The sequence below is a fragment of the Rhinolophus sinicus genome, chromosome 16 (assembly GCF_057876585.1).
Source record: "Rhinolophus sinicus isolate RSI-liver-muscle chromosome 16, RSI-T2T, whole genome shotgun sequence".
Classification (NCBI taxonomy): Eukaryota; Metazoa; Chordata; class Mammalia; order Chiroptera; family Rhinolophidae; genus Rhinolophus; species Rhinolophus sinicus.
Genome location: NC_142516.1, coordinates 99,150,877 through 99,165,708, shown reverse-complemented (window position 1 = coordinate 99,165,708; position 14,832 = coordinate 99,150,877). Strand labels below are relative to the sequence as shown.

At 40.8% G+C, this 14,832-nt stretch overlaps 2 protein-coding genes across 9 annotated transcripts in view; one reads left to right on the top strand and one right to left on the bottom strand.

The window, feature by feature from the left end:
* NBEA (neurobeachin) overlaps positions 1–14,832 on the bottom strand; it is a 662,791-nt gene that overhangs the window by 197,494 nt on the left and 450,465 nt on the right. For 7 of the 8 annotated variants that reach the window (XM_019736455.3, XM_074330023.2, XM_074330024.2 and 4 more), the window contains one exon: positions 6,193–6,329. In XM_019736455.3, coding sequence (XP_019592014.2) covers positions 6,193–6,329 — 137 coding nt within the window. Of the gene's footprint in view, positions 1–6,192; positions 6,330–6,930; positions 8,034–14,832 lie in introns of those variants that run through there. The other variant, XM_074330028.2, reaches the window with a different exon arrangement.
* MAB21L1 (mab-21 like 1) lies at positions 1,942–4,872 on the top strand. Its single transcript, XM_019736466.3, has one exon. It carries the CDS (start codon positions 2,501–2,503, stop codon positions 3,578–3,580), a length of 1,080 nt encoding a protein of 359 aa, XP_019592025.1. The 5' UTR covers positions 1,942–2,500; the 3' UTR covers positions 3,581–4,872.

Here is a 14,832-nt window from a genome sequence, read left to right as displayed (position 1 = left end):
TCTCGGAGGCGGCCGGGGCTGAGGGATAGGTGGGCAGAGACCGTGCACTGCAGCAGACGTGGAGAAACTGGGGACACCAAGTAAGGTTTTAAAATAACCTGCTCGCCGGTGGGGGGGAAAAAAAGCCTCTGGGACAGTGATCAGAGACAGGAAAGAAAGATGGTCCAGGAGTGCGAAGCAGCGGGACATTGGGGACCACAGGGAAATCCACGGGGACCTGCGTTGGTTGCGGGGCAGAGGTGGCTTTTCTCCAGAGACTAAGGCACATCTTTGCCTTAGTGGCCGCGAGTTCTCTGGCTCTGCTTTCCCTCCTCTTCCAACTGCCAAAAGGTAGCAGTGCGTTCACCCGCCAATTCCCGCAAAGTGGGGTGGGTCTGTTCCGGTGTTCCCAGTCACGGCTAAGGTAATGGAAGGTTCTTGGGGAACAGAGCACATGACTGCCGTGAGCCCCAAATCGAACGTACCATTTTAAGCCAAATCGGAATCAATCACAATTGGATAAGGAGAGCGTGAGTAATAGGTGGCTCTGTGATGCTGTACCTGTGCGCTCCCATTCCCCCCAAAAGCTCCAGCAAAATGTGGGAGCCCTGAACAAGATCTTGTTAAAAGTGGCTCTGAAAGAAAGTGCTTACAAACCTGTTCTCAGGAGTTGGAGGATTTTGCTGGAAATGTTCTTAATTTGAAAGAGACGGCATCTGAATTAAAGGTAGGAGATTAAAAATCTGCCAAGGTTTTAAAACGACTACAGAACTCCTAAGTAGCATTTCTCTCCTTTCCTGTACATTAAGGATACAATTGGTAACACCAGAAAGAAAATGTCCTATATAAATCCATTTCCCCCTCCTATTTCAAGGCTCCAAATTTAGAAATGTTGATTTCTTTCAAATGTTTCCAAAAATGATATTTAAATTTAAACCCCTGATGACTACAAATTAATTTCCTTTTAAAAATTTTAACCATGTTCCCTTAATCAAATCACATGCAATAGCACAAAATTAGAAGTCTACTGTCAGGTCACCACTAAGGACACTTAAGTGAAGGGAAATATATCCTTAATTTTACATCTGTAAGCAAGCCAGAAACCCAAACCTGCACATTTTCAGGACCGTTATCTGCCAGTAGGTCTCATCTCTATGATCGCTCTTGAATTTCACATATTAAAATAGAACTCACTGTGAATGCACATTAAAATAATGTCTCCACCACAGAGATAATTGATTTTTCAAATATTTCTGTCAGTGCATACAAAACTCAGTGTCCTATGTGCAACGTGGGGCAAGTTTACCCAAGTACAAAAGAGGGCTGCGGTGGGGGAGGGGTATACTAAACAGTTTTTAAGCATCTTAACTTAAACTGGGGTACTCAACATCTAACACACTCAGCAATCATTTTCAGATTCCTTTCAAGAACTGCAAATGAGGAACACACAGAGGTAAAACATCACATAACACTGAAAAAAAAAATCATTCTAATGTATAGGAACATCCAGAAAATTACACAGGTATTATTCCATCTAAAGCCAACTTCCATATACATGAAAGAGCAAACTTTCAACCTGCATTTTCAAAGACCTCGAGGATTAACAGACATTAACGATCTTTCTCTAAATACAAGTTAGTGACTTTTGTTTTAGAAAACACCCTTCTAGTTCACTAATTGATGGATGACCATTAATACACCTGTATTTGCATTTCGGCGGTAAAAAGACAAGCAGGGTTTTTCAGCACCAAAGAGAACCACTTTGCCAAGTCTTTTCAAAGCGTCAATATGCTTCAAGTAATACCAAAGCTGAGAGATTCCTCTTGATTTCCAAAACTGTCTAGGTGGCCTGGGTGGTTTTCTGCCGGCAGCAGCCTCCTACCTTTAGTTCGTGTGCCTATATCCATGAGGGGGATTAATTAGCCGAGCTGGAGCTGAAGGAGGCTGTCGTGACGAGCCCAGTGGCGATTGGCCGCCAGCCTGCCTGGCCCTGCCTTTATAATTTCCACACGAGTGCATCTGGGCTCTGAGACAAACCGACAGCAGCTTCTTCTGACAAATACACACGCACACTCACCCCGACACACACTCAGCACACTTCTCCTCCATCTGATTAACAGTCCTGCACACACACTGATTCCGGGAAAGCGTAAATAAACACGGAAAGGGTAGATTATTTTGACTCCTGGAAGAGCTTTGCTGGGTCTCAGCGCAACTTTTGTTTTTATAACTGAGAAGGTGATCTCTCCACGCGTTTCTCTCCCACCAGGATTCTTTAAAAGAGGAAGAGAGGCAGAGAGAGGGGGGAGAGCAGTGTTTCACTTTAAGACCGGCTGGGCGCCAAGACTTTAGGAGGGGACCGCGGCCGCTAGGACCCCCGCGGCGGCGCGTCGGGACCGGTTCGGAGACGCTGCGAGCGCCGGGCCGTTTCTGCACGAAGTTGGCTCCAGCTCTAGCAGCCGCATTGGATCCCACAGCCTACTGCGAGACTCCGGTGTACAATCCGGATCTCTGCCCCAACATGATTGCGGCCCAGGCCAAGCTGGTCTACCATCTGAACAAATACTACAACGAAAAATGCCAAGCCAGGAAAGCTGCCATTGCCAAAACTATCCGGGAAGTCTGCAAAGTCGTGTCCGACGTGCTTAAAGAGGTGGAAGTGCAGGAGCCCCGCTTCATCAGCTCCCTCAACGAGATGGACAACCGCTACGAGGGCCTCGAGGTCATCTCCCCCACGGAATTTGAGGTGGTGCTTTACCTTAACCAAATGGGGGTGTTCAACTTTGTGGACGACGGCTCGCTGCCCGGCTGCGCGGTGCTGAAGTTGAGCGACGGGCGCAAGAGGAGCATGTCCCTCTGGGTGGAATTCATTACCGCCTCCGGCTACCTCTCGGCGCGCAAAATCCGGTCTAGGTTTCAGACGCTGGTGGCTCAAGCGGTGGACAAATGTAGCTACAGGGATGTGGTAAAGATGGTGGCAGACACCAGCGAAGTGAAACTGCGGATCCGGGATCGGTACGTGGTGCAGATCACCCCGGCGTTTAAATGCACCGGGATCTGGCCGAGGAGTGCTGCCCACTGGCCACTTCCCCACATCCCCTGGCCGGGACCCAACCGGGTGGCGGAGGTCAAAGCGGAAGGGTTCAATCTCTTGTCCAAGGAGTGCCACTCCCTGGCCGGCAAGCAGAGCTCGGCCGAAAGCGACGCCTGGGTGCTGCAGTTCGCGGAAGCGGAGAACAGACTGCAGATGGGGGGCTGCAGAAAGAAATGCCTCTCCATCCTCAAAACCTTACGGGACCGCCACCTGGAGCTGCCGGGCCAGCCCCTGAACAATTACCACATGAAGACTCTGGTTTCCTACGAGTGTGAAAAGCATCCCCGAGAGTCGGACTGGGACGAGTCGTGCCTGGGTGATCGGCTCAACGGCATTTTGCTGCAACTTATCTCCTGCCTGCAGTGCCGGCGGTGTCCTCACTACTTCTTACCCAACTTAGATCTGTTTCAAGGCAAACCTCACTCGGCGCTGGAGAACGCTGCCAAACAAACGTGGCGGCTGGCAAGAGAGATCCTGACCAACCCGAAAAGTTTGGAAAAACTTTAGAGGGCAATTGAATCAACAGCCGAAATGTGATTCCTCTTCTCACCTAGTTACGCGTACACTTCCTGTTCGATTCCTACCTAATACCCCACTTGACAGTACAATCTCTTCCTTAAAAAGGAATACTAACACAATGTTTAGGCATCATCTCACCCACCCCTCCGAGGAGAGAAAAAAAAGTGGGGGGGAGCGGATAAAGGAAAACCCAGACCCACAAGTATTAGAAGATATCTTTACAAAGGATTTCATATCTCCCTTGAAAAGTACACAATGATACCCGGAAAACAACCCGGCTGTAATGCAAGACGACAGGGAACACTCTCCTAATTATCAAAGGATTATAGCAATCCTGGTGATTTAGGTGCATCTGTCTGTGAGTAAACACGATTTGGATATGCCAACCGAAGGAAAGTGTAATGTATATTTTGATTTGTAACAAATATTGTGATCTCACATTGTCTTTGAAGTGTGAATGCTGGTGTTTTGTGATTTGGTGACCAGAAGTTAAATTGCCCTTTTGGATACATCCAGAGGTTTTCCACTAACAAAGATACCATTGAAAGGTAGATTTCCTCCTGGTACTTTTATCTGTCTTTGAAAGTGTCTGAACTTTAAAAAGTTTACATTTTGTTTCAAATATATTGCTTGTTCTATTTCTAACATTCCATAAATATACTTGAAATGTTATTTAAATATATTCAAAGAAATTTGAATTCAGCTTATATAATAACGCTTGAATATCTGAATTATATATTTGAAAAATGCACTTGAAATACACTGGATAATTACTTTTGTGATTTAGATTTTAATTTCTGTTGCTGGTTTTTATTTAATTAGAAGCTAATAAATGAGGTAAAATAAAAGTTGTTGTGTCTCACTTTAAATTGTTTTTCTCTGAAAAGATGTCATGCTTCACTTTGAAAATAGAATCCACTTGAATATTTCAAACATTTTAAAAAAGATGTTAATGAAATCATTAAAAATAAAACCTTACAATGTTGGAGAAAAGCTCTTTTTGTATAGCTATAGAAGACAATGATCTGCTCTCAGTTTCTAACTTATTTATAAAACTATTTCTTTCCACAATAGACACAATTTAAATTTATCCATGAAAGCTTGCTCTTCTGGGTTAGTATTTCTGTAGCATTTTGATAATATGAGGGAAAAATGTCATGCAAGTTAAGATTACTGAGTTAAAAATCAGACTAACTCGGAGAAAATGAACTTAACAAATTCATAATGAAAATTTTGCAATTTTTATATGAAAACTGTTAATAAATGAAGATAATTTCTGACCACTTTATGTCAACCGTTATTTTTATGCAGTGTGCAACATTAGCTGAATGAATCAATCAGAAATCCAAAATTCCTTTTCACTTCATAAAGGCAAGCTAATGAATGACAAAAGCATGAAGACAAACTTTAAATTATTTAAAGTCAAAGACGCTACATTCAGACTCATTGGTAAAATTTAATTCTTTTGGAGCTAGAAGCGAAAGAAGTCCTGTAACTATCTTCCACAGTGTTTTAATAGTCAACAAGTGCGGGAAGGACTAATCACCTATGGCCTTAAGGTTGTTAGTTAATTCAGGTGGGAGTAAATTTTAGAATTTCAATTGCTATTCTACAAATAGCATTTTATAATGCTTTATTTCTATATAAAAATATAAAGACTAAAGTTCTGGATCTATAGGAGCATTTGTCTCTATTTTAGATCAATTGTCTCTAAAAACTACTTTAAATGAACATCTTTGTTAAATGATTCTTGAATATCTAGCATGACACTTATGCTCTTGAATTCTTAAGCTCAGAAAAAAAGTTTACAAATTGCACAGCAACACGGAAGTTAAAACAACAATAAAATTGATTTCAGAAGAAAGTTCAGAGGTGTAGAGGCATCCTAATACTCAAGTTTTAAAATCTGCAAGATATATTAAACAAATAAATATTTATGGATTTCAAATCATCCAAGTATGTATTTGCTGGCATTATACCCACAGAAGAATACAAACTTTGAACATGAGAGTGCTAGTATACACTATATCTGCACATTTTAAGTCAAAGCTCCTGGGAGAATCAGATTCACATGTAAAACCCAAATTCACATGTAAAACCCATTGTTATTTCAGGAGATGAAAAATGGATGTAATAATGGAGATGAATTTATATCTAAATGGTTTCTCCCCTCCCTTCAGTTTCCTTATAACTATTCAGTGAATAATAAGTCACATTGCAATCTACACTTTTGGAACTCCAAAGTGATATTAATTAGACATTTCTTAAGGCCCTTCCTAGTTGTCCCAGAGAGCCTGAGATGCTGTACCCGAGGGAGGGACGGGAGCAATTGGCTTAAATGCCAAATCTGCCCAAATGCACACAAAGGCACTCACGGAGAGACTGTTAAAATGTGCTTGCACTGGTAATACAGGTTTTAAAATCGTTAATATAGTCTTCAGTCCCATAAAATAGAGCATGTGTTATTTCATTCATTTTATTTTCTATGAGAAGCTGGGAATCTGCTCCCCTCCCCCACTGTCATTTAAAACCAAGCAAAACTGAAAACCACTTCCTACCACAAAGCCACCAGTACTGTACACGGAATCACTTTAACTCACTTTCGTGTCGATCTTCTTGAAGGCAGGATCATCCTCATCTACTTCGAAGTAGATTTCTGTCGTGGTGATGGAGAGAGTCCCTTTGGCCACCACCACGGGAGCGATGAGCTGGGCAGGCGTGCTGAGAACCACTGGGCCTGAAAGACAAGGGCTCCAGATCAGGCCGAGTCCCTGTGACCCTCTCCGGCTCCCTCCCCGAAGGGTACCACGGGTTTTTATTTTTAAAGGTGCACTAAAAAATGGTGCCTATCTCATGCGGCAAGGTCCTTTCATGTGAAATAAGGTCTGCTTCGCTTTTACACATTACCTTACAACGAGACTACAGATAAATAGTTCTATAAAAACCCAAGAGATCGGGGTCTGAATAAGTGACCCTTAGCAAGCGAGTCGCAACTTCCTCCTAGAAATCCTAAATGGTTGGTGAGGCGCTGCCATTAACCAACTTACAAGCACAGAACGGACTCCATAAGGCCCGGGTTCTCCTTTGAGCACCCCGGCTTTCCGAGAGACCCTAGGCAGCCAGCACTGCCCCCAGGAACCAGCCTTCGCGTAAAGCCGGTCACTCGGCAGCAGCGCTCCCCAAGGATGAGCGGGAGGGTGTGAAGCGGGAGAGGACCGAAATATATAAATCCCACTGTACCAGCGGGTTTGCATATTGCAGGGAGATTAATATCGGCGTCCCGAGGCGCGCCACGTACACATATACGCGCACACACGGACCTTAAATACATTTCTTACGTAGAAAAGAACGGAAATCCTAGTAGTGATTTTCTCACTGAGAATCAGTCAAAAGTGATGGCTGTAAGACATCCGAACAAAACGATTCTCAGGAAAGCGTCCGAAAAGTTCTACTTCCCAAGTTTTGAAACTAGAGGAATTAAGATGCAGTAAAAAAGATTTTTAGAAAGTGTCTACTAAGGTGCTTACTTCAAATTCCCTCAACCTGAGTTAAAGTTGAAAATTACATATTCCACATATTAGAATATTAATTCAAAGGGGAGCCACTTAACTGCCCCTTTAAGATTCCCCGAAGGGAAGGCGTTCTTGGCTATGCTGGATTTAAAAGACCACATAGAAATCAGAAATAACATCCATTCTTCTGTAGCAAGGGCTCATTACATTCCCTTCCATTCCCCCACAAATGCATTTAGTCCAACGAGTCACGATAGGAGAGAGGCGATAAATAGGTGGGTCCCCTGTGGACGCTCAGGCCCGGGCCCGCCGCCGCCGCTTCTCCCGGAGAGCGGCTCGCAAGGCCAAGGCCACGGCCGCCACGAGCAGGCCCAGCGGCGGGGCGCGGGGACTGTGGAGGCGGCCGCGTTCCCTGGGAAAAGCGCACACGCAAGCCGCGAGCGCCTGCACGAAGCCGGCCGTTCCGCGGCCCGAGGCACAGAGAGGACTCGGCCGGCTTCCGTCGCGCTTGAAGGGGTGGATGTAAAGCAAACTGTTTGTCAGCCTACAGACACCCCCGAGCGCGACCGCCTGGTCAGACGGACGCGAAGCCCGTTCGTTTATTTTACTGCTTTCTCGCCCCCTGGAGCCCGCACGGGGGCCCGGCCGGGGCCTGGGCCGGCAGCTTCCGCCGCGGAGCCAGCGGAGCCGGGGTCCACCTCGGCTCCACGAGGTTTTTCTTTCCAAAGGGCGAGGCGGTCGATCTGAAGCGCCACTTTAAAGGCTCATCAATCTTAATCTAGGTTGCTCAAGTAATTATGCCCGAATCTCTTGTACGATTACAAGTGGATTTGGGTTTCTATTCCCCAGGCCCTCCTTTGTGTTTATTGGAGGGTCTGTGCGCGCGCTCCGCGGCGCCCCTGCCTCCCGCGCCCTCCTCGAGATCCCCCGTCGCTAGGGCCGCTTCCAACCGCTCCCTTAACCCTTACACCGCCAGGACTCCTTTGGAGTCTTCATCTTTCCCTCCTGGACAAATCCAGGTTTACTCTTGATTTGGGGCGAGGTGAGAAAGAAGGTGACGTGATTCACATTAGAAGCAAAGTGTCTTCTTATACATCATTGGGCCTTGCTAAATAAACCTTAAAAAACTCGTCATTCTAAACACAGAAGGCTAGTGATTTCTGGTTTAATAGAGGGTTCTGGCATTTGGAGACGAAGAGTGGTCAAAAACATTAAAAATGGCGAACTGCCTCTTTCTCTTAAAAAGTAATTTAACATAGCCAAACAAATTGGAAAATTTGAAAAAAATCACGAAACCCCATTATGAAAACCATACACGCTGATTTACTGAAATATATTACGAATTTAAGTGAAATTCTGTAAACTTTTAACAGAGAACACATTTTCTCTACGTTTCTGTGTTTTTGAAAGGAGACTGCGCTTCCTTTTGATTTTACTCCAATCTCGTTCAACTGAATTGGTATTTTTCTGGGGGTTTATAAAAGGGCTTGAAACTGGTCCTTCTTTAAGAAAGACACTTCATAAAATACTCAGCATTAATAGTGTGTCATTTTTACCCTTGTCCTTTGGAAATCTCCAATTACAACTTCCAATTCCACAGCATGTTTAAGGAGCAGTGAGTCTTTTTGCTGTAGCCTTCAGGGAGCAAACCAGTCACAGAGAGAATGCAGAGGTAATCAACTACAGCAAGAGAGAGAGGGGACTACGCTTTAATCCCTTTTGGAGGAACCTCATGATTTTAGGGATCTGATATTAAAATGTTTACCTAAGGCACAATCATAAATCAGCAGACCTTCCATGGGGAAAATATGGCTATGTGAAAATCTCAACCCCTTTCCAAATAAAAATAGTTGTAAAAGGGCAGCATCTCTAGATGCCAGAGAGGTGGGGATCTAGCAGGTTTGTTCTAGAAGATAACTTGGTACACATGTAACCTCCTAATTTTGCTTAGTGTAGTGAGTTGGGGACTGAATGTAGATATATTCATTCTAATTATTACTGTAACAATAGAAAGGTAAATTATATAATGTCCTCAGCACACATACAAGTACAGTGATGCATATAAAAAGATAGTTAATCAAGTGGATGGGACAAAACCTCCTGCCCTTACTGATGCCACCATAGTTTAACATGCTACCACCTGAAGCAGCAATTACAGAAACAAAAAGGTTATTTATGTTTTAGAATTGGAAATATAATGCTTAAGAAATATTGATCCATAACTATTTTTAAATTACTTGCCATTAATTTAAATGCTAATTGAAAATCTGAACCAGAACAAAGATCAGTTCCCAAAGCATAACGAAAAGAATCTTTAAAAGAATGAACTTCTCTTTAGAGCCATAGGATCTTTAGTCAGTTGAGATGGTAAACCGAGAGTAAGAAATACATATGTTTTGTATTTGAAAGGGAACTATTCATCAAATATATTTTAAAAGCAGAATGTTAAAAAAATACTTGTGGGTTTGGATGAATTTACTGAGAACAAAATTCCATGCCTAGAAATCTTAATAATAACACACCAACTTTTTAATAGAACTTTACAGTTTACAAAGAAAGGTCTTTTACATTTTTACTTAACTACTAGTTCAATATTCATAATTTGGGGCTATGGCTATGTCAGATACCCTCCTGCCAAAGACCACCAGGAACACATCTGTAGTTGAAAAAACTGGGTTTATTGCTCGTTGCAATGATGGAGACGTTGGTACCATGGGCTGCTTAGTAACAGGGTGTCGGAAGGACTTTCTGTGAGATTAGGGCTTTGGTTAAATGACTTTGGGGAGGGTTCAAGGAAGGAAGCAGGGCCTTACTCTGGATTGAGCTCTGTTAGGAAGCAGGGATAATTCTGTGATTGGGTGTCTAAATAAATCTTATCCAGAGGGAGGGAGGACTAGATCTAGGCTATAACTGTAATTGGCAAAGAAGTAGCAGTCACTCATCAGCCAGTAGAGAGGATGTCTGGTATTTAGGTGGCATTCAGAGTGACCTTGTTTTTGTCTGTGCTTAGGAAAAATTATAAAGCTGTCTTTTATGTCACATCATCATCACGTGACCGTTTCTGATGTTGGTGTTCTGTGAGGCTGTGTCCAAAAGGAGAACACCATGGCCTAGCTGTGAGCTCCAGGCCAGCTCCCAACAATACCGAGGCCTCCTTGTAAGGGTCAGGCCACTTTCCAGAGGTCAGGGGCTGCTTTCCTTTTTCTCAGATACAGGAATTAATCATTTTTAGGGTCTGGGGAGGGGGTGTCAATAGCATTCTAGCTATTAAAGGCAATTATGGCAATTAGATTTTCAAACGATGCTAAGACTCTTTACAAGTTGCAATATAGAACAGAAATGAATATATATATATATATATACATATATATATATATATATATATATATATATGTATATATATATATAAACAAAGTTGAAGTTAATTAAAATCGGCATCCTTACAATTAGTTCATAACTTTAAACTGGCAAAAATGTATTTAGTGTACATAAAATTACAATGTATTTTAGAATAATTTGAATATTTTCCAAGTTTAGTTTAATATTAATAAAAGTTTTATTAGCTGTATGATTTTCTCCAACCTCAATTACTTTGAAACCAGATGTTCAATTTGTTTTTGGAACATGTAAAAGGCCATTATTTTAGGATATAAACATGGACTAATCTTTGGATAATTATTACACTTAAAATCCTGACATTATTTAGAAAAACCCATATCTGACATCCTTTATGTTTAGTGCAAAATAATATTCCTAAAATTTTTTAAGACAAATATATGAGGAAGTAAAATTTTTACAATTATTTCTATAATATGATAAAATTTGTAGGAAAATTAAAGCAGGAGTGACTGAACATATCTAAAATATTTATCGCTTCTTTGGACTTATTCTTAAGTATGGCAGTATCAATTTAAAATAAATGTTTTTCCCCATAGAATTAAAAGAATAAAATGATTTAAATCAAAAGAAAGTAAGTTACTGGAGAGCATGAGAAAGTTGGAACTTTGTTTTAGAATCCCGGGAAAGCTTTATTAGGCAGTAAGAACATAAGAGATGTTTGTGTTTGTGCCTGGGGGAGAAAGAAGTTAGGGGAAAAATGCTACAGAAAATCTTAGATTGCTGTTATCCAGGATAGTTCCTTGGGTTTCAAGCATTTAAAATGCCTCAAGGGAAAACAAAGTAGAATGACAAAATCTAGACAGTGACTCTTCTCTTATGTACAGAAACTATTGATAGTGGTCCAAATGCATGATTAGAATAAGGATCCTCTGAAATTTTCAAAAACTTTTCTTGCATGAAAATAGTTCTAGAATGTCTTCGTTTGAATGAGTAAAATATAACTTGAACAATTAATAGAATACATACCTCGAGTTATGAATTTAACTTCCAGCGTTATTCCCTCTTTCCCTAATTCACACACACACACACACACACACACACACACACACACACACAAAGTATCCAGTATAAATACTCTATAAACCCAAATTTTATACTACAAAGCTCACCGTCCCCAAGAAATGGCCTCTTTGTGCCCTTCGGTGACTTCTGGAACATAATCTATCCTTACAATGAGATTAACAATAACCAGTCGTCCCCCTAGTGCACTGGTCTCCTTAGATTATTACTGTACAAAATGAGAGAGGTGCTTAAGAACAAACATTCATCTTTTCAGGTCTGAGTAAACCAACCTCTGGTGAAATTCAACTTACCATAGTCTGAAACGGAAACAGAAAGAATGAAGCCTTTTAGTAGGAGCAATTGAAGACTGCATTTTAACAAAATATCTGTTCATCATGGTAGAACATCTACTTTTGCACAAATATTATCTAAAATTGCATCTTACGTAATATATTTATAATAAATAATTTTTAAAAGTACTGAGAGGCAATCAGATAGGCTCTAACTTTAATGTACCATTTATGTGTTTCAACTTATTTATAGAATAGAACATTATTTGTTAAAAAGAAACCAACAAAACCTAGAACATTTTTCAAAGAGGCAATGAGTGATTCTGTAGGAAAAAAAAAGTATTACAAATTTATATACTCTAAGTAAAATATCACTGAGTTATTTTCTAGCATTAAAACATACCAAAAAGACAATGATAGTCTTAAAGTTCATTGTGATAATTTGCTGTCTTTTGATACAATAGGTGAGCCAGCTGAGATTTGTGTTTCTAGTTATATCACATTTAGTTCAACATATGGAATACATTTTTCACTTTCTGGAAGGGTATTGACTCTTTTATAGCACTAGGATATCATTTAATGATGGAGAAGAGTAAATTCCTACTAGACTAGATGAGTGAATAAACCAGAGGTGATGATTTAAATCTATTGGACTAGGAGAGTACGTCTTAGGAACCCTTGGTTGGAATAAGTACCTTGCCTTTAGGCTCCCATGGTTTCCTGGGCACAGCTTTCATGTACCATTCATAATATATTGAATATATGTGTTTAGAAGTCTGTTTCTCCCATTGGGCATAAACTACTTGAAGACAGAAACATTATCTTCTTTACCCAACACAGTATCTGTCACATAGTATGCAATCTGTGTTATGGAATTGAATATAGAAAACTAAATATACCAATGTTGGCATGTATATGTCATAGTAAAAAGGCCACTTAAAATACGTAACAGATTACATGCTTCATATTTTTCTGGAATTGATTTCGAATTTCCCTTTAAAAATATGAAATACATTGCATTTTATAGAAAGCATACATTTAAAAATATGCCGAAAAACCAATGAGAGTAATAATGTAATTGGTCATTTGAGCTGTATCACATGCATACTATTATTTTTAAATAGCATAATTTTATAAGTGCCGTATTTTACCTCATATGTAATTTGTTCCTTCTTTGTAACTTAAACGCTTCGAGTGACATATTTACCTCTGCATTCATTCATTCATGTAGTCAACAAAAATTATTTACTGTTCTGAGCCCTAAGAGAATGTGGTCATGTGCAAGGCATGGATTTTACCCACAGAGCTTATACTAAAGATAAGACATACAGGAACAATTTTGACATAAGGGAGAAAGGGTTTAGCTAAGTATTGTTAAAGCACTTTACATGAATTAATCTCATTTATTCCTCATAACAAATCTAAGAGATAGGTACTGCTATTATCTCAATTTTACAGATAAGAAAATGAGACTGAGTGGTGAAGTAATTTAGGGAAGGTCATACAACTAGTCAGTGGTGGAGACGGGATTCAAACCTGGTTATCTGAAACCAAAGTCAGGGCATGTAAATGTCACCTATACTGCCTCTCCCCCAAAGAGAGGGACCGAAACAAAAATTATATAGACATTCACAGAGCTTTGATGGTGATTTCCAGCCTTTTTTCTTTGGCGGGGTGCGGGGGTAGTTGAGAGTGGATGAGGCAGTGGCATCTGAAAGGAACTGTGATGGATGGTTAGGATTTGGACAGTGGGATGAGGGGGAGAGCACTGTAAGCAGGGGGGAAGAGTTTGAACAAATACACAGATGCACCATATGAATAGCAGAAAATAAGACTGGCCAGTGATTAGGACTTAAAGGGGAGCAGTGTGAGACAAAAGTGAAAAAACACATACAGCTTTGAATGTCAGACTTTACAGGTTAAGGCATCAAAGATTAAAGCTCAGGTATTACAGTGTAGAACGGCGGTGTTTATCCTTCTTTGGCAGGGGTCACACATCTCTTTGAGAAGATGGTTAAATATATGGCTCCTTCCTAGAAAAATTCACATATAAATCTTTGTCCATCCTGATTGTATAATAAATGAAGTGTTCATATTTTGGAGAAGAATTAAACTTTGTCGTTTAAATGATGCCTTCCTCTGTCTAAAGATGTTTTTCTGCCATGGCATTTATTGTTGTTTTTCTCCAGTCTCAGAAGACATATCTTTCTTCCTGCTCAAGCCAGTTACTCTTCCTACCTGGGATTTGGTCTGTCCCTCCCCTGCTCCCTTAGCTACTCTCCATCTTTGTCTCTCCCCTTCTTTGTTAATAAGCTTCTAGGTATCAGTTTCTATCTCTTAGCTCCTCACTGCTTTTCACTCCTTTTGGCTTTACCCTCATCCTCTACTTAGGCCAAGGTGTTAGGGAAGTAGATATTAATATGTTAAAGGCTTGGAAAAGTCTATCCACCAATTAAAAAACAAGTTGTGTAACATTTTAGGTTTAAACTCAGAATTATCCAAATGTGTTTAGGTATGCATTTTCTCTCATTAACGTATTTCAAAAACTGTGTTCCAAGGAGTATCACTTTAAAACATGCTGAAATGGAGTTCCTTGACGTGTAGAGCACGCTGTTCTTCTCTCTGGTTCTCCTACTGCCTGACTTCCTTCTCTGTGTCCTTGATGGGCACGCTTCTCTGCTGCCATTTCAACCTTGTTCCACGGGGGCTCTGAATTGCCTACTGCTCTCCTTTCTCTATATTCTCTCTTTCCTTGGGTGATCTCGGCGGTTTTAATTATGAACTCTATGCCCAACTTGGCTCTGAAATTTTAAACCTTTTTGTCCATTTGAAAATCATGGATATCCAGCAGATCAAGCTGAACCAATCATCTTCATTCCTTTCCCCCCTAAAACACATTAAAAAAAAAATCCCAAACACATTTAATAGCTTCTGGGTCTCTTCTCCCAGGTCAGATTCCTCTCATCCTTACTCCTCCCCCACAACTAGTCAATTATCACAGCCTTCATGTATTACCTTCTCAGAGTTGGTTTTTTTT